General features: G+C 43.8%; 1 protein-coding gene across 4 annotated transcripts in view; it reads left to right on the top strand.

Moving 5' to 3' along the window:
- Positions 1-19238, top strand: part of YPEL2 (yippee like 2) — a 64865-nt gene extending 45627 nt beyond the window's left edge. For all 4 annotated transcript variants that reach the window (XM_007190292.3, XM_007190290.3, XM_028168568.2 and 1 more), the window contains 3 exons: positions 9484-9527; positions 10561-10669; positions 14530-19238. In XM_007190292.3, the coding sequence (XP_007190354.1) occupies positions 9484-9527; positions 10561-10669; positions 14530-14619 (243 nt within the window). In that variant the 3' untranslated portion in view covers positions 14620-19238. The remainder of the gene's footprint in view (positions 1-9483; positions 9528-10560; positions 10670-14529) is intronic.
- Positions 19239-19551: the final 313 nt, after the last annotated feature.

Below are 19551 nucleotides of genomic sequence, written 5' to 3'. Positions count from 1 at the left end.
CTTCCTCTCCCCCCTGGTAACCACTAGTTTGTTCTCTATATCTGTGAGTCTCCTTCTTTTTTGTTTTAGTTGCTAGAGTGTTGTGTTTTTAAGATTCCACATATAAGTGATATACAGTATTTGCCTTTTTCTGTCTGACTTACTTCACTTAGAATAATACACTCCAAGTCCATCTATGTTGCTGCAAATGGCAAAATTTCATTCTTTTTTTACAGCTGAGTAGTATTCCATTGTGTATCTATATCACATCTTTTTTGTTTTTTAACATCTTTATTGGAGTATAATTACTTTACAATGGTGTGTTAGTTTCTGCTTTATAACAAAGTGAATCAGCTGTACATATACATATATCCCCATATCTCCTCCCTCTTGCATCTCCCTCCCACCCTCCCTATCCCACCCCTCTAGGTGGTCACAAAGCACCGAGCTGATCTCCCTGTGCTATGTGGCTGCTTCCCACTAGCTATCTATTTTACATTTGGCAGTGTATATACGTCCATGCTACTCTCTCACTTCATCCCAGCTTACCCTTAGCCCTCCCCGTGTCCTCAAGTCTATTCTCTACGTCTGTGTCTTTATTCCTGTCCTGCCCCTAGGTTCTTCAGAACAATTTTTTTTTTTTTTTTTTTTTTTTTTAGATTCCATACGTATACCACATCTTCTTTATCCATTCATCTGTTGATGGACACTTAGGTTGCTTCCATACCTTGGCTACTGCAGATAATGCTGCTATGAACATTGGGGTGCAGGTATCTTTTCAAATTAGTGTTTTCGTTTTTCAAATATATACCTGATGGTGGAAGTGGAAGGGCCTGGTGGTTTTTTGTTTTTTTTAAAAATAAATTTATTTATTCATTTAATTTAATTTTTTGTTTTTTGGCTGCATTGTGTCTTCGCTTGCATGTGAGTTTTCTCTAGTTGCTGAGGGGGGGCTACTCTTCGTTGTGGTGCGTGGGCTTCTCACTGTGGTGGCTTCTCTTGTTGCAGAGCACAGGCTCTAGGCATGCAGGCTTCGGTAGTTGTGGCGCACGGGTTTCAGTAGTTGGGGCTCGCAGTCTCTAGAGCGCAGGCTCAGTAGTGGTGGGGCAAGGGCTTAGTCGCTCCGCAGCATGTGGGATCTTCCCGGACCAGGGCTCGAACCCGTGTCTCCTGCATTGGCAGGTGGATTCTTAACTACTGCGCCACCAGGGAAGCCTGGCCTGATGGTTTTGAGAGAAATTTGAGCTCCATTATTTCAGCCCCTAAAAGTTTTAGTTTTATATTTGAACTGCAAAGGACCCAGCTATTAACGACTGGCTGCCATTACATCCTAATTCCACCTGTTCACTCTCTAACTCAGAAGCCAGTCTCCCAGAACAGACATGTCAGCCTTTCTTCTGTAGAGGATGGGGCTTGTCTGATCATACGAATCCCCTGCTCTTTATCCCTGTGGAGAATGCATGTTTTCCAGGCCTTCTCTATGGAGAACAGGAGGGAGTGCAGGTTGAGAGCTGACGGCATCTGCTGAATTGAAAGGTCTGATCGTTAAGTGACTTAAGTGACTTAGATCCCGAAATCTCCGCATTTCAGCAATTAAATGTGGCCCCCAGGCCCCAGGCCCTACACCACCTTTTGTTTTTGCCATTCAGTTCCTTGCATAGTTTGCATCGTGTATGCTCCCATGCCCTTGGAATTTTATGACTCCACACAGCAGATATTTCCTCCTTTAGAGCCAGTCCCTTCCCTGCCCCTCCCTCCATCTGTTTCAGGAATGGGAGAGCGAGTTGAGATCTACCAAAGCTCAAAGCCAGCCAAAGAGGGCTGGAAGCAGCCATGCTTCTGCCCCTAGGCAACACACATGGCTTTTTACCCCATCTTGAAGTTTCTAGACAGATGTGTGAACACTTTTTGTAAGCCATGAACACATACAAATGGCTTTGTTCTTTCCTAGTCTTTCCTGGTGACCTGTGTCCTAGTGTGGAAGTTATACAGAGTCAGGAAATTCTTCCCTTATAATTAACCCAAGTCTCTCCTATTTCCGTCTAAGTCTATTTCCTCTTGTTCTTATTGCAGAGAAGATGGAAGAAACCCCCTTTAATCTTCTTTCCTCTTACCTAACTGTTCAGTTTCTTTAAATTACACCATGTTCTAATTGTGGAAGTTTTCATCATTTTCATTGTTCTTTATTACCACCCTTCCCACTTTCTCCATATGCTTCCTCAAGGGTGAAATCCAAACAAGATCCAGTATTATTTTGCTTGGGTTTCAGCTCTTTGGAGTGGAGCCTGTGGTTTACTTTGACCCTGAATAGCAAACTCCACCAGGCTTAACCATGAATGCAGAAAGGAATGAGAAAGGAAAAGGGACTGCCCTGACCTTCCCCAGCAAAATGTTGAGGTGGGGTATTTAGCCAACACCCCAAGGCAGGAGTTTTACAACTCCTCCACTGTATCTCTATCTACTACCTCTGTTACCTTCTCACTGAGATGGTACATAGTATAGCATATAGTACCTTGAGCAAATCCATAGAGACAGAAAGTAGGTTTGTGGTTGCCAGGGACAGGGGAAATGGAAGGTGACTGGTAATGATGCAAGATTTCTTTTTGGGGTGTGAAAATGCTCTGGAATTAGATAGTGGTGTGGTTGCATATCTTGTGAATATACCAAGAGACCCTGAATTGTATACATTAAGGGTAACTTTTGGGACTTCTCTGGTGGTCCAGTGGTTAAGACTCTGAGCTCCCAATGCAGGGGGGCCGGGTTTGATCCCTGGTCAGGGAACTAAGATCCCACATACTGCAACTAAACCTGCACTCCACAGCTACTGAGCCTGTGTGCTCTAGAGCCCACGTGCCGCAACTAGAGAAGCCTGCGTGCTGCAGTGAAGACCCAGCACAGCCAAAATAAATAAATTAATTAATTTTTTAAAAAGGTAACTTCTTGAAGTTTATGAAGTACCTTCATACCTTGAAGTTTATGAAGTACCTTCTTTCATATATAGTGTCTCATTTATTTCTTGTACAAATCTGGTGTGGGTGTGAATACTATATTATTGTGCCTATTTTACAGATTAGGAAATTGAGTCTCAGAGAAATTAATTGGCTTGACCAAGTTAGTAACATAACGAGTATATGGCCAAGCCAGGGCTCAAACTCTGCCAGTCCTTCCTCTTCAAAGCCCATGTAATGAACACTGTGCCTATGGATGGTAGGTTGGTGAAGTAAGCACCAGGTGCTTTAAAAGACATATTATTACCAGTGGAAAGGATCATGGGGAGCTTCAGTTCCATCCCTACATTTTTATGGATATTGAGTTACAAAGAGTGGAAGAGTGGCCTTATGCCGTAATATAGACAAAGGGGGACACCAAAAGTCACTGAAGAAAAGAATTTTGAAGAACCAAATAGATTAGAGTCAACCTTTTCTTCTCTCTTCTCCAGGCTCCTGAAAAGGCCCAAGAGGGAAGGTAGGGAACTGATCTTTTTACTCTGCACTTTGTTTACCTTGTTTTACTTCTTGTTCTCAACAACTTGGAAAATAGGCATGGTTTCCATCTGCAGATGTAAAAGATGTGGAAGCCGAGAGAGGCTAAATAATTCTCCCAAGGTCAAGTAGCTATTAATTAAGTTGAAGTTGTAAAACCAGGGTTTTATCCTGAATTTCTGAGCCAAGATGAGATCCTCTTATCATAGGAAGATATGCAAAGGCTCGTCTAGCTCCCAGGTGTCACAGCTGAGTAGTCAGGTGGGCGTCTGCTTCCCTCACCTCTGGGCACTTCCTGGGGCACATACTCGGTTGATAATGGTTGACGTTCCCAGAGAGAGGAGATTGAGAGGCTCTGCTTCATGCTAGGAGGACTTCATGCCTGAGCCTGTTCAAGTGAAGGAGGAACCCACATGTTTGCTCTGTTGCCACCTCCCCCCACAAGTATTCGTTTTTTTCAATGGTCCTCCTACTTTTAAAAGGGATTGCTGCCTTCCAGACTTTCAAAGGGGCCAGAAATCAGTGGTTTTGGCTACTAAACAGGAAACTCAAAGCCCTTTCCGTTCCTTTGAGCTGGCTGGAAGGGCTGGGCCTGGAACTATTACCTTCCTTTAAAGGACAGAAGAAAAGTTTTGTATAATTTAAAAAACAAAAACAAAAAAACCTTTTCTGCGGTCCTGAATACCAGCCTTCATTGATATACAACATGGAAAAGAGCTGCCTTGTTGCCTGGCAGTAATGACAGCAAACAAATGTGTCCGACAGTCTGTTTGGGATCTCCTGGTCTGACATTCTGTTTGCTTCATTCTAATTGCTTCCTTCACTTCCTTTCAGTCTCCCCACCTTGGGTACCACCCTCACTCAAGGGAGCGCCAGACCATGCCTCATTGTGCCAGGCTGGGCTGGGGCCCACAGGAGACAGCGACCCAGCGGGGCTATTCTTGTCTGTGTCTATTTGCAAGATGCCTGTTGTTCTCTGTGAATGTTTTTCTCATCATAAATGTTGGCTTGGCAGGGGCCCAGTGTGGAAGCCACGGTGGAAGAGCTTCCAGAATCCTGCCCCAGAGATTCAGTTGGTCCTGAGTGCCAGGCTGAGGAGACAGGCTCATAGATACTGTCGCTGGGGAGGTACCTCTGTAGGTATTGCCACCGAGACAGCCCTGATTGGGTTCGGCACCCTTTGTAGAGTGTGGACCTCTGCCAGCACTCTCTCTCGAAGAATAGGCCTGGAGGAACCGTGGTGGCCTTGTGAGGCTCCTCTGGGCCTGACTGGCAACTCTCTTCCCTGCCATGTGCCCTCCCCCACCCTACTCTCTAGGAATTCGAATCTGTGTCAGGCCAGAGAAGGTGACTCTCAGGCCCTGCCTGAAACAGATTGGAACCCCCGGAACAGGGACCTCCAAACCTTTAAAATCACATACCCCTACCAGTAAAGTGTTTGAGCATGTATTCCTAATATGTCTACTTACTTATAAATGGTATACATGGGTTGCTATGTAATACCTACATTATAAACAAATATTAGAAAATTTTAATAATTTCTGTAATTTAAAAGGATGGAAGAAAAAATAAAACAATTGTAAATTTGCTTTTAATCTTATTTTATTGAAGGTATATATGATTGAATATGCTCTCTTTTTAGGAAAAAAAAAATCTTGGTTTATCACTTTGTGATTCAGTAATTCAGAAGTGTGTCCCTAGGAGAGTATACTTCTATACTTCATTTTAACAGTTGCCCTTAATGAAAACTTCCTTACAAGGGTAGATTCAAATGGAACATTTGCATCCTTGAGCTTACAAAAATCATGATCCCCGTTTTCCAACCCACCCACCAGTTATACAAAGGTTTTTGCTGAACTTTGTAGTTCAGAAAAGTACCTTTTAACGAGACTTCAAACTCCTCTGAAGCTCTTTGTTTGGAATACTTTTAAATAGATCAGGAAATATTTTACATTTCCTAATTGTACAAATATAGGAGTACGGTGTTCAGATATAGGAGAGTTTAGAGATGGCTTATTTTAAAATTTTTTATTGGATTTCACCAACAAGGGTGAATTTTACTGTATGTAAAGTTAAAAATAAAAATTAAAACATCCAATGAGTTTTGACAAATGCGTACTCTTATGCACCACTGAAATCAAGATAAGAAAATTCCAACTCCTGTGTTACCCCTATGTAGTCAAACTTTCCCCTTACCTATAACCTTTGGCAACCAATGCTCTTCTTAGCTAAAGCATTTCAGATTCATCCGTGTTATGTGTATTAACATAGGTTTTCATTTCGTTTGAGTAATTGAAACTGCCAAACTCTTACCCAAATGGCTGTGCCATTTTGCAGTGTCTGAATTCCAGTTGCTACACATTCTTGAGTGCACTTAGTTTTGTCAGTTAAAAAAAATTTTTTTTGGACCATTTTAATATGTGTATAGTGATTTGTCAATTATGTTTTTCAATTTGCGTTCCCCTAATGACTAGTGACGTTGAGCATCTTTTCATGGGCCTGTTTCCCATCTGTTTATATTTGGTGAAGTCTGTTCAAATCGTTGCCCATTTTAAAATTGGGTTTCTTGTTTTATTATTGAATTGTGAGAGTTCTTTGTATATTTTAGATACAAGTCCTTTGTTAGACAAGTGATTTGTAGATATTTTCTCCCAGTCTATGGCTTATCTTTTCATTCTCTTAAAAGTGTTTTTCAGAGCAAAAGTTTAAAATTTTGATGAAATTTAGCAGTTTTTTCTTTTATAAATTGTGTTCCTGGTGTAGTATCTAAGAAATCTTTTCTAACGCAAGGTCACAAAGATTTCCTCCTGCATTTTCTTCTGAACATCCTCCATTTTAATTTTTGTACAGGCATATCAATTCTGAGCTACAAAGATCATATAAAATGAAAGCATTGCTAAATACTGTTTAGTGAAACTTTTTTTTAAAGATAAAATTAAATAGATAAAATTTCTAGTATTTTCCCCCTACCCTGAAGGATTGTCTTGTGTACCTTCTGGGGGGACTGCTGCCCTGAAAAGCTCTACGGTGCTGCCTCTCTCCCTGCATTCCCATTGTGCCCAGCAGATAGCAGGTGATCTGTGAGTCTTTGAGAAGTGAATGTCTTTTCCTGCCGTAAATGGTGAAGCTGTGTTACTTCATGTTGTCGTTTTCCAGTCTGCTTTCTTCTAGAATTTGTTTTCCCATAACCACCTTCTTCTAAGCTCTAACTTGAAGATCTTGATAAAAGTTTCCTCGAGGGTGGCACTCCCAATTATCCATAACGTAGGACCACAGAATTATACGAGAATATAATTTTGGAGCTGGAAGGAGACTTGGAGGTCAACTAGTCCAAATCCCTTATGAAAATCAAACCAAAAATAAATGAACTCTGGTAAATTCACAGACTGGAATATGACTCAGCAATGAAAAGAGAATGAACTATTGATATATACAGCAACATAGATAAATCTTAAAAGAATTGTGCTGTGTGAAAGAAGCCAGGCAAGAAACACTACATGCTGTATGATTTCATTTATTAAAAATTATGGAGGGCTTCCCTGGTGGCGCAGTGGTTGAGAATCTGCCTGCTAACGCAGGGGACACGGGTTCGAGCCCTGGTCTGGGAAGATCCCACATGCCACGGAGCAGCTGGGCCCGTGAGCCACAATTGCTGAGCCTGCGCGTCTGGAGCCTGTGCCCCGCGACGGGAGGGGCCGCGATAGAGAAAGGCCCGCGCACCGCGATGAAGAGCGGTCCCCGCACCGCGATGAAGAGCGGTCCCCGCACCGCGATGAAGAGTGGCCCCCGCTTGCCGCAACTGGAGAAAGCCCTCGCACGAACCGAAGACCCAACACAGCCAAAAATAATAAATAAATAAATAAATAAATAAATAAATAAATAAGAAAATCCTTTAAAAAAAAAAAATTATGGAAAATACAAACTATAGTGACAGTAGACAGTGGCTGCCTGAGGATGAGTGGGAAGAGAGTGAGGAGGGAAGAGATGGCTGGATTGAGGGACATGAGGAAACTTTTGAATGTGACAGATAGTCCATAATCTTGGTTGTGGTGATGATTTCACAGGTATATGCAGGTATCAAAACTCATCAAATAGTACACTTTAAATATACACACTTTATTATTGTATGTCAGATATATACCAATAAAGCCAATTAAAGAAAAAAAAAGGAAATTAGAGGCAATTGACTCATGCAATAAATATTTTATAAATGATGCCAGATTCATGCTATGTGTTGTGGGTTCAGAGAGAGATTGAAGACATGGTTCATGCCTTCAGGGAGCTCACAATCTAGTGAGTGAGTTAGACAGAGAGACAATTTAAATCCAGTATGCTAAGAGCTAAGAAAAAGGAACAGGCAGGGAACAAGAGGAGTGCAGTACATGGGTACCAATGGGTACCTCTTCCTGAGGAGGTCAGAGAAAGCCTTACGAAAGGGAGGAAGCTGAGCTGAGGCTTAGCATTGGTCAAGTGGAGGAGCCTCCCCATCTCAGGGAAGATGGTGGTCAGAGTTGGTGAAATGCAAGTTCCAGGAATTGCACGTGGTTCGGCCTGACTAGAGCAAAGGACACAGTGGGAAAGTAGCAAGAGAAGAGACTGCAGAGGTTGGTGGGACCAGATCGTGAAGCTTTTGCTATCCTGGCGGTGCTTGGATGTCTTGTGCTCCAAAGTTGAACTAACAGGTTGGCCAAATATAGGGTCTGTGTTGCTGGGACATTGTCTCATCCAAACACTTGGCATGGACTTCCAGGTTCCAGGTTTCGAGGCTGTGACACTGCTATTCATGCTCAGTGCTAGCCTGGAGCTCTTATGTTCCCCGGGGATGTTTCAAGACCCAAAGGAAAGAGAGCTGGTTTCAGCCTGAGCAGCAGCTGGGGAACATCTGCCTGCTGCTCAGAGCTGCACCTGGGAGCCAAGGCTTCTGGTACATTTGTATGTTGGAGGCAACCAACAATCTAGCTTCCCCAAAGGCAGTTTTTCCACAGGTCAAGAATTTTACCTTTCTCTCCGGCTGGCAGCACTGATCCCTAAAGTCCTGTGCTTCTGACAACAGCTGTCTCATGGGCAGTGATCTGTGTCCCGTCTGGTTCTCTCCTACCCTTTGGTCATCTGTTAACCAGTCACCCATAGATTTCTCCAGCCAGTGAATAACAGAGGTCATGGGAGAGTCCCTTATTTGTTTGTTTGTTTATTTATTTTAAGAGTGGTCTTCAGAGCAGACCAGGATGTTTAATTCAGGGTACAGTTGTCAGGCCACATTAAAAATGCAGGCAGAAATGCAGTACATGGATGGCTCATGTCAGCCAGACGTTTCAGTGTAACCAGAGGAGGAAAACACGGATAGGGCCTGTGTTACTGGAAGTAGATGCCAAATCGCACGGCAAGCTCTGGCTCCTGTTTCTCCTGTTCCCTGCCATCCTCCAGCCAGAAGAAAGAAGTTCCTCTTTAAGCTAGAAGTTAAAGTGGGATTACTGCTTAATGAGCATTCCTGTGATCTAGAGATGAAGTTGCTTACACCTCAAAAGGAGAGCTTTCGTGCTGCCATTTAGGAGGATGGTCTAGCAGTTAGGATTTCCAAGAAAGCAAGACCAGTGAGAAGTGTGGGTTTGGTGGTTTATTCTTACCTTGGGGATTCTTTGCTGTCTTCTGCAGGGTTGAACCAAGAGGGCAAGCAGAGGTGCTTGTGCTGGTTTCCATGCCCTAGCTGACTTGAAAGCTGTGGGCAGTACAGGTGGCTGAAATCAAGTGGGTCCAGGAAAGGCCAGTGTGGATTAATGGTATTTTCTTACCTGGGCTGGTGAAAACAGTCCGAGTGTGGGCTGACCCGGGCTCTGTAGCTCTGTTTATTCTGCCTTCTCCTCCTCCCACCATGCCATCTGCCAGCTGGAGGGTTAACTGGCTCACTGCTCCCTTTTAGCCGTTTCAGCCCTGCAAGGTCATGATTGTTGTGCTTTGGGGCTGGTTTCCCGAATGGGTGGGTGAAATGGATCTCTAACTATCGATTTGTCTTCTTGCATTTCAGTCGTTCCAAGGAAGTCAAGGACGAGCATACCTCTTTAACTCAGTGTGAGTGTCTCTGAATGGTACATCCATTGTTCGGTGCAAATATTGAGGGGTGGGGAAAAGCAACGCTCAATGATAATTAAACAATGGAACCTGTCCTCTCTGACACACACACACACACACACACACACACACACACACACACACATCCATGGAGCATTATTTACCACAAGTGGTAGCCAGTCATCCTTGGGGACTTTGGGGGGGCATCATCTTTGGCTAAAAATAATATAGTCACTACCCCCAGTAAGTACAGAGGGCTGTAGTCTCCTAGTGAAGAAGCCGAAGTGCTTCTGAGAGCTTCAACACGGGAGGTCTCATAACTAGACCTGAGATGTGTCTCTGGGGAAGAGAAGGAGGGCGAACAGAGGACACCAGGATCTGCTGGAGGACTAAGGTTGGAGGAGCCTTCATAAAGTGGAGTTAGTGAAGAGCCTCCATCCCCTCCTACAGATGCACAGTCTGCCACAGCCCTCAGCATTATTTACAGCTTTCTCTAGGAAAGCAAGCCTGATGAACTGTGAAAATGGAAATCTAGCGTGTTCAGTCTAAAATAATAGGTGCTCTGTGAAGGAGTCTATGTATTTGATAGATGGGGCTCACCCATCCTTGTGATCAGGACAGGACTGTGCCGTCATGATTGACATCTCTGGCTGCAGTCAGTCCTCAGGAAGCTCTGAGGACCTGTGCTCATGGCTGTGGACTTCAATGTGGTTGTCAGTTTGTCCCCTTCAATCACAAGGCTAAAAGCATTTGGTAGAAAAATTCTGAGCAGAGTCTCAACCATAAAGACTACTTTTAGTAGACTCATTGAATCAGAACTTGCAGATCTGAAATGCATCTCAACGGAGACGTTTCCCTGTGGCTACCTTTTCGGAGGTTATTCCTGGTTTCAGTTAGAGATGATGCTCTTCTCAGTGTTGGCTTCCCTTCAGGCAGCTGTACTCAGTTAATTTTTTGCTGCAAGTCCAGCTTGAACAACTGATGGTGAGCATGTGCCTGACGCCCCGCTCTTTCTCTCTGTCCCTTGGCACAGAGTTAACGTGGGCTGCGGGCCGGCAGAAGAGCGCGTGTTGCTAACAGGACTGCACGCCGTCGCAGACATTTACTGTGAAAACTGCAAAACCACTCTGGGCTGGAAATATGTAAGTACCAAGGAGTCTGACTGGTGGAGAGAGGGCCGTGAAGGAACTGGCTGAGAGCCACACGTTAGAAGAATGTTTTCTTCTACTTGCCTCCCGTGGCCTTGTGGGATTATCTTTGACCAGGATGGGAAACTCGGCTCAAAGAGCAGTTCCTGGCACACTTCTGTTTGCCACACTCATCCCCTTTCCACTGACAGTCACTGGTCGTACTTCTTTCTTCACCTGCTCCTGATACACGCACACACACACACACACACCCTCTCAATTTAATTAATAATAGTAATAGTAATAATAACAATGGCACATAACATTTCCTGACAACTTACTGCGTTCCAGACGTACATTATTTTATTTACTCTTCACAGAATCCTTAGAGGATAAGGATTTACCCATTTTAATCCCTAGTTTATGGCTGAGGAAACTGAGGCTTAGGGAGGTTAATAGTATGTCCAGTGTTGTCTAGCCATTACATGGCCAAACGAGGAGAGGAGTCCAGGTGGTGGTCAGACTGCAGAGCCCATGTTCTTTGATGCTCCAGTAAATGTCCCCAAAACATCTCTTAGGTCCCAGCCCCTGTGCTAGGCATCATCAAATACTGTGTTAGTTAATGTCCACTGTCAGATATAGTCATGGCTGGACCTGCCCAACTGGACATTTATTCCTGCACTGTTTAACTCCACAGATATTTTTAACATCTCCTTGGTACCTAGGAGAACGGGCAGTCCCTTGCCAGGGTGAGAGGAGGTGTATGTGTTCAGTGAAAGTCAACTTGTGTTATTGTTATTATTATCATTGGCAGATCTTTTCACAGTGCTTTTCTCTGCCCTCTCTCTCATTGTGGGAATATTGAAAAATGAGTCTTCCTGTTTCTGGGAGGGCAATTTATTCCATGTAAAACGCCTCAAATCCCCTGTCCTGTCAGTTGCAGAGGGTCAGTGTGGGGCTGGCTCATAGGACCTGCCATCAGCTAGCTTGGGAAGGAGCCTGAAGGAGTAGTCAGAACCGCCCACAGAGTGGTGAGGACGCATCAGTGTAGGTTTGTTGACTGCAGTAAATGCACCACTCTGCAGGACTTTGATAGTGGGGGAGCTTGTGCATACGTGGGAGCAGGGAGCGTATAAATAAAGTTCAAAAATGTGCAGATCTTGGGGAGTTACCTGGTGGCCCAGTGGTTAGGATTCCGGGCTTTCACTGCCGTGGCCCGGGTTCAGTCCCTGGTTGGGGAACTGAGATCCCACAAGCTCCGTGGCTTGGCCCCAAAAAAGAAAAAAAAGTGCAGATCTAAAAAACTGCTGCAGGTGAAGTCTGCAGTGCAGCAGCGTGGCCTTTAGATTCCGTCTTTTCATGTCTTCCTTGAAATGTTCAGAATGAGAACGAAAAATCCTGGACACTGTGTTTCATGATGCCAAGAAGGTTTAACCACAGCTTCCTACGGGAGAAACTGGCCTTGGCCCTTCTCCCCCTGTATGGTCACTGGTCCCCTCTGAGTGATCTGGGGGACCACAGTTCTGGTTTTGATTATCCAAAAGTGTTCTGCTTCCTCTTTGTTTCCCAACTTCTTGGCTGTCTTATTCCTTGAACGTGTGCTGGATTTATATACAGAAGATAAATCTGACTTCGTTGGTTTTGCTCCTTTCTTCAGGTAAAAGGATTCAGTCCTTTGACAAAGCTTTATTAAGAACCTTTGTGCTGGATACAATAGCGAATGAGATCTAGTTCTTGCCCTCAGGGTGTTTATAGTCATGATACCAAGGGGGAAAACCCGCAGGTGAAGTTACAACAGCTGGATAGGACAACAGAGGACCATCCATCCATCTCCCCAAACATTCATTGATCACCTCTCCCATGCCAGGCCCAGTGCTCCAACCTTTCACTCTACTATTCCTTCCGACCCTTAATAATAACCCTGTGAAGTACTTGTAATTATCCCAATTTTGTAAATAGAAAGTTTATAATTTTGTAAATTGTAAAAGGAAGTCAGACGCTTCAATGATGCTTCTGATGCTAGGAAGCCGTAGACGTGGGGTTTAGGGGGGATGTTTGTTTCAGTTCCAGATCTAGTGCTGTCTCCTGGAATCCAGTTGTGACATTTTGCAAGTGCCCTGTGGCTTGGGGGGGTGTTGACTTTTTTCTTTCTTTTTTTTTGTTTAATAGGGACACACTGTCACTTTCCTAGTTTTGTTTTTTCCTCCTCTCTATCCTGAATACACTACTATGGAACAATAGGTCCTATTCCCAAACCACATTCCTCTGGTTGTGTACACATCACACACACACACACAGACACACACACACACAAACGGAGCTGGGGAATAATGAGGTGTCAGGGAAATTACTGCTGAGCACACAGCTCTTGTATGTGTGTGGTGTGTTTGCACTTTCTCTCGGTGCTCCTCCCCTCTCCGCTATGTGGAATGATTCCTCTCTCAACAAGAGGCTGGAGTCTGAACTCTTGTTCTGAGACCCGGAGCCCCTGAGCTCTAGAACAGAAGATACAGTCCATACAAATGCTGCCCAGAATCTATCGACAGTAGGATTTATTTAGCTCCTTCCTAATTTAGGGACTCGGGAGGGAGAGCTGATGTCCACTGCTCTGCACATTGAGCTTTGCCATCTGATGACCCTGATACCCAGTGTTTTTCAGATGATACACCAAGATGGTTTTTTGTATCTGTGTCTGCAAATAGAATATCACCTTGATCCTACTCCTAGGCAGGACTTATTTCTGTGGGGCTTATTAGCTGGGAGAGCCTGCAGTGCTGTAAGTTTCAGCTGGTAACCTCCCAGCTGGTTTGCATTGGGTTTGCCCTTCTCTGGAGGCCTGGCAGCTGGGTAGGGCTCAAGGGCTGCCAGGTCCTTCAGCCTGGAGTTCATACAGCTCCTTTTTCCCTGGAGAAAAGCAATGACGGAAAAACAAACTTAACACATCTGACATGGAAATAGCAAGATAAGAAATAAAAGAGAGACCTGTTTGGCCTCACAATATATTTTGTTTCTGTTCCTGAATGTCTTTTCTCTAAGCCTAACAAGCACAGTTTAAAATAATGACACAGTGGGAATTCCCTGGCAGTCCAGTGTTTAGGACTCTGGGCTTTCACTGCCGAGGGCTTGAGTTTAATCTCTGGTCGGGGAACTAAGATCCCAGAAGCTGCACAGACGGGCCAAAAAATAATAATAAAATAAAATAATGACACAGAAACTTTATGGATACCTCCATAGGGCAGATTTCTGGTAAACATCAGAAACCAAGTGCCCCTAAGATTTTATACACACATACACACACACACACACGCGCACACATACATATATATATAGATGGATCTATCAGTGAACAAAACATGAAGTTTATCTTGTGGTAGTGGGAGACAGACAAAACACAAAATAGATATGCAAGTTATACTGCATGTTTGAATGTGGTAAGTGCTGTGGAGAAAAATAAAGCAGGAAAAGAGGCGGGCAGGGAGGGATTGCTGCCTGGGAAGTTGTGATTTTCAGTAAAGACCTTACTGAGATGGTGACGTTTGGCCAGAGACTTGAATGAGCAAAGATCCTGAAGAAACGCTATTGCAAATATTGAGAAAATATTTAGAATATTTAAATTCAGAACATTTAAATTTAAAAATATTTAAATTCTATTGTAAATATTGAGAAAGTCCTGCTGATGCCTCAGTGCAGCAGTTAAGCCGAGGGGACATAGTGTGCTGAGTGGTAGGAATTCTCAGTGAGTCTGGGTGACGCCGGAGCCAGACTTCAGTGGGTCCTGGTACCTGTCATTGGCCCCGCCTTGGCTCCTGTGCTCCAAAAGTCATCTGCTTGTCTTCGGTCATTCAGTGTCTTTTCTCTTCCTTTGTGTTTCCTAGGAACATGCCTTTGAAAGCAGCCAGAAATATAAAGAAGGCAAATACATCATTGAGCTAGCACACATGATCAAGGACAATGGCTGGGACTGATTGGAGAACATCTACCCAACCCAGTGTCCACGTGAATGCCATCCAACCGAACATTCTACCCAAGCGTGAGAGAGTGACTGAACACTTGGTTCCATCCATTTAGGGGCCTTGCCATCTGGGGCGTTCTCCCACCCTGCCACCATCTTTCTGGTGACCAGCCTCTAAATTGCTGTCTCTCTGTCTCTTTGCTTTGTATCTGTTTGTGAGTCGATCCTGGCTTCTCTCTCTGTTCTAGTGTTGGCTGAAAGCAAAACAACGAAAGGAACAGATGCCTGCCCGCATAGCGGCAGCCCACTTTGATAAAGGCCCTGGGGCCCTTGAAGAGCTGCCTGATGGCCTCTTGTCAGGAGAACAGTGGCACGGCGCAGGGGTGTGAGGAAGAGGGGAACCATGAGGGTCCCGGGTGGGTAGGGGACGGGAGGGTAGAGGTAGGAACAAACTTGTGCTGCTCCTGGAGACCTGGGAACGTAGGCTTGAAATAATCGACTTGTCTAAGAGGACAAAGAGAAAAAAAAAATACCTCATGACTGCATTCTCTCTGATCAGAAGCTTCTGTTCCTGACACCAAATGTGCCAGGTTAGCAAATGAGCACAAGAAGTGGCCCTAATTCTAGCTGGCAGGGCAGGGGCCGGCCGGGTTCCCCTGGGCCGAGCTGGGTGGGGAGTGTCCTGGCAGCAGTGAGTGACTCGGGAAAAGCCCAGATGGTTTTGATGACTCTGATGCCTCACTGCTCCTCTGGGTAATCATCTTTGCCTCTTCAGCCACTGTAGGTGACAGGAGAGGGGACTGCCATTTGCAATGGGTGCAAGATCCAAACGTCCCAAAGGCTTTGACCAGCAACCAAGTAAAATCAGTGATGGAGGATAACAGGGAACAAAGGGGGGTGCAGTTTAGGAGCTCCTGCAGAAATGGCTCTGATACTGGGCCAGAGAAAATAAAAAGTAGAACCAGTTAGCAGTTCTGACTGACCTTTTCTTCTGAACCTTAGTAAGAGAAGAGCATTGTGGCAAGGAGGGGGGTGGGGTGGGGTGGGGCATTGCCGGGAATAGTTTAGGTTTGAACCATAACAGGTTAAGTGCATCTTTCTTCTTTGGCATGCAATGGCTTCACTGAGATCAGCAATTCTTTGTACGTAGAGTTTTGGGTGTTTTTCTCCAGTTCTATCATTGTAGATCGTGGAAAACAAAGTCCCAAGGCTTTGAGCTTAGTGATAACCTGGCTGGTAGATTCCTCATGCCCCTAGCTGTTCTCTTTTACTTGAATGTTTTGTGTGGAGACAGATCTGTCAACTTGATCCAGCAATGGGAAGGTCTCAGATTTGATGTCAAACGGCAAGTTATAAATTCCAGTATTACACCCCACTCCCCACCTCCCCATCCAAAGTTCGTTATATTAGGGAAGTGGAGAACAAATCCCTGTAAGGCTCTTGAGAGAGAGAGGAGTTTGTTACGTTTAATCAACACTGTGAAGTCTGTTCTACAGCAATTTAGCCAGTACGTGGTGCATGACCGAAACTCATTTAACTGAGTTATAATTTCATTGCTTAGACTGAAAATATTGTTATTGCTAAGATATGTGTAGGTTTTGTTAGGTAATTCTCAGCATCTCATTCCCCAAGTAGGCTGATCCCATAGGAAAATTCACCTTAAAAGTCACGAAAGAGTGAGTTCATGGAGATGAGAACCTGTAAAATTCTTAACCAAGATTAAAGCAGCCAACCCAGGACATTTTCAGAATTAAGCCAAATTCCCAGAGGGGGCGAGTCTGTTGTGGAAATGCCTTTTTGAGTCTCTGTGTGTTGATCGTGGAACGAGGGGCTGAGATGGGTGTGGTCCTGCCCAGCCCCACGTTTAGCAGCAGACAGCTTCTGTAAGACAAAGAGGATTCTTAAAAATCGAATTTTGTTCCCGAAGGCTTCTTGCCCACATCTTTTGGTGCTTTTAGTAGCCTGGGAGATTAAGTTGTTCTCTCCACGTTACTAAAAAGCAGACTGAGGTTCAGAAGAAGTCTTTTCATTTCTGATCCCAGAGAAATAGTTCCTCTGGCTCCCAGGCCCCAGATCTCAATAAAAAAAAAATTCAACTTTCACATTCCTCAACTGGCTTGCCAGCATAGAAATCATAGATTCCCCTCCCCATCCCTGCTGAAGGCAGTGGCCCTCATTTCTGTATTTTGATTAGCCCCTTGACTCAGGAAACATCCTGGCTATCGATAATCCTTTCCATAAAGAGAAGACGGTATGGGGGGTTGGGGAGGACATGGGTAAGTGTGTAAAAACGGAGCGTGGTGACACAGAAACTGGACATGAGGTGCCCTAGAATTTTCAAGGGGCAGAGGAGGCTGATGTGCTGCTGTGTTTGTGGGGGTGGGGCCTCTGACTCTTACACGGATCAGAGCAGGCTCCAGTTAGACCCCGGTTCTGGAATTTTCTTCAGTTACTATCCATCGAGCATCCAATGGGTGCATGGCACTGTAGTTGGTGCCAGAGATCTGAGCAGCATGTTGCAACAGGGGAAGAAAACCCGACTCATCAGGCTTTCCCTTTGTGTCAACCAAAAGTGCTTCTTATAACTTTAGCTTCATTCATGGCTTGTCTATCTACCGTCTGTAGCATTGGAGAGACCGCAGCTGAGCGATGGAGATGCATCAACTCAAGGCCTCAGTCAGTTCGTTTCTTAATTTCCTCACCAAATTATTGACTCAGAGCATAACCAAAGACCTCATCTATTCACCCCTGGGATGTTTGGGGAATTGGAGTTCAATGATAAAGCTAGGGTGGGGTGCAGGGAGTAGGGAAGGGGAGAAGAAGTGAGAAAGGAAAAGGTATAAAACCTTTTATTTATACTGAGGTTCAGAAGAAGTTTTATACCTCAGCCAGCAGCTGCCTTCATTTTCAACGGAAGTCCAACCGGCAGACTCTAGTTCCATCTCCCCGGTACCTCCCTAAGTCATATGGCCTCGGCGGTCCGGGATTACACCCAGCCTGCCGGGCGGGATATTAGTCTCAGGCTGCTGATGTCCACCGATCGTCAGCTGGGCCTGCCTGAGTGCTCCCCCAGTTCCCCTGACAGCAGAGTAAATCTTTACTGGTGGATCAGTGTGTAAAAGAGAGGTGTCCCCTGGACAAAAAGATTTTCAAGTGGATATATAAGAAACAGTTGCTTGTGAAATATACTTTTGTAAATAATATTTAATTTTTTAAATAATATATTTGGTGCTGTTTTCTCAGATCCCCTGAGAGCACTTTTTATTTTCATTTTTAAATGCTGTGGTTTCCTCTGCATTTCTTGAAGTATATCTTAAGGGAAACAGTGATCACCAATATACTCTTAAAAAAGAAAAAAGAAAAAAAAAGATCTCCATCACTTTACTCTGGACGGAGGCAATAAAGCAATGCCTCTCTGCATTTCTTCCTAATGGAACAGACTCTGCAGTACATTACCAAGTTGAGAATTGAAATATTTTCTTGCACCACTCTTGGCTAGAAAAGAAAATAGATAAAATCAAATAAATTTAGTAACAAATTAGAGTGATTCCTCTTGTTGGAAGAATTTCCAACAGATTGGAGTCTTGGAGTCTTGTTTTTAAGTGTGTGTGTGTGTGTGTGTGTGTAAAGCACTTTGGATTGTGCCTCCTGTTTTCGTTTTTACTGGGGACACTGTACCTACAGTTTACACCTTGGGCACATAAGATTTTTCTTCTCTTTTTCTCTGGTGGTTTTGTTTCTGAGAGGACCAACAGCACAACCCTCGAGGATTTTGTTTTCCTGAGCATGGAGCTGTTGCCTGTTTGCTCCTTTGTCTTTCTTTGTGTGCTCAACTTTTACAGACTGTAAAGGAAATCTGTTGTTGTGAAGATCAAGCAGAGTCAAAGCTGTGTTTCTCACTGAGATGTGAGTGTATTCATCATGAACCCAGGGCTCCAGCTGTTGTGGAATCCACATCATGTTAAACATTAAACTGGTTTGGGTAGAAAGAACGTCAATAAAATAATACACATACCTTGGAGGTAAACACTTCTTTTTTTTTTTTTTAAGGTCAGATTGCCTCAGGTTCAGGAAGAGGCTGGGAAATCAAATCTTGAACACAATCATCTTACATATTTTAAAAAAAGAGTCTGCTCAAATGAGAAAACATGGTAGTGGTCTAGTTCAAGGAAAGAGATATTTAATATTTAAAAATAAAATACAGTCGTGAAATTGGCCAGCAGTGAAAGGTAAAGCCAAGAAGAAACAAGCTGTTCTCATATTACCAAATTCTATCTGTCCGTGTGTTTTTGTATAACATTTTGGTGAAAGTGAGAGTCAGTTCCCTTTTCCAACCTGCAGAGACTATCTTTCAATACAGACTCTATTTATGCTTGTGTTTACAAACTGTATTTGTTGGGTTTGGGTTTTGTTTTTCTTTTTTTTTTTTTTAATTAAAAAAAATTTTTTTTTCAGTGGCATTTTCAGGTCACTTTGCTTCAATAACAAAGATAATTATTTTCAAGTAATTTGTCTTCACCTTTTCCTGTATTTGTACATAGTGATTCAATATTAGAGAAAAGTGCATTGTTTCTGTCATATTTCCAATCTGTGTTGGTGCTCATTTGAGAAAATAAAGTTTTCAAATATTAATTCTTTGGAGGGCTCATCTGTCTTAATTGACCCGGCATGTTTTATCTTGACATTTAACATTTAAAGTAACTGACAGACCTGTAGGTGGTCATCTGTCTAACCCTATTCACAGATCTGTCAACTGAGGCCCTGAGGGGTTATTTTCCCTAAGGACACTTGGCTGATTGATGAATACAAATCAGGTCTTCTGTTTATCTACAAACATTTCTCCTGGCTTTGGAGATCAGAAATGCGGAAATGTATCATTTCTGTCTACTAAGCCCCATATTCTTAGACTCTGCAAGCTTTTCTGTTTATACCAATTTTCTTTAGA

The sequence above is a fragment of the Balaenoptera acutorostrata genome, chromosome 20 (genome assembly GCF_949987535.1).
Source record: "Balaenoptera acutorostrata chromosome 20, mBalAcu1.1, whole genome shotgun sequence".
In the NCBI taxonomy this organism is placed as follows: Eukaryota; Metazoa; Chordata; class Mammalia; order Artiodactyla; family Balaenopteridae; genus Balaenoptera; species Balaenoptera acutorostrata.
Note: the sequence above shows the minus strand (reverse complement) of the source record. Positions and strands in the feature narration are given on the sequence as shown.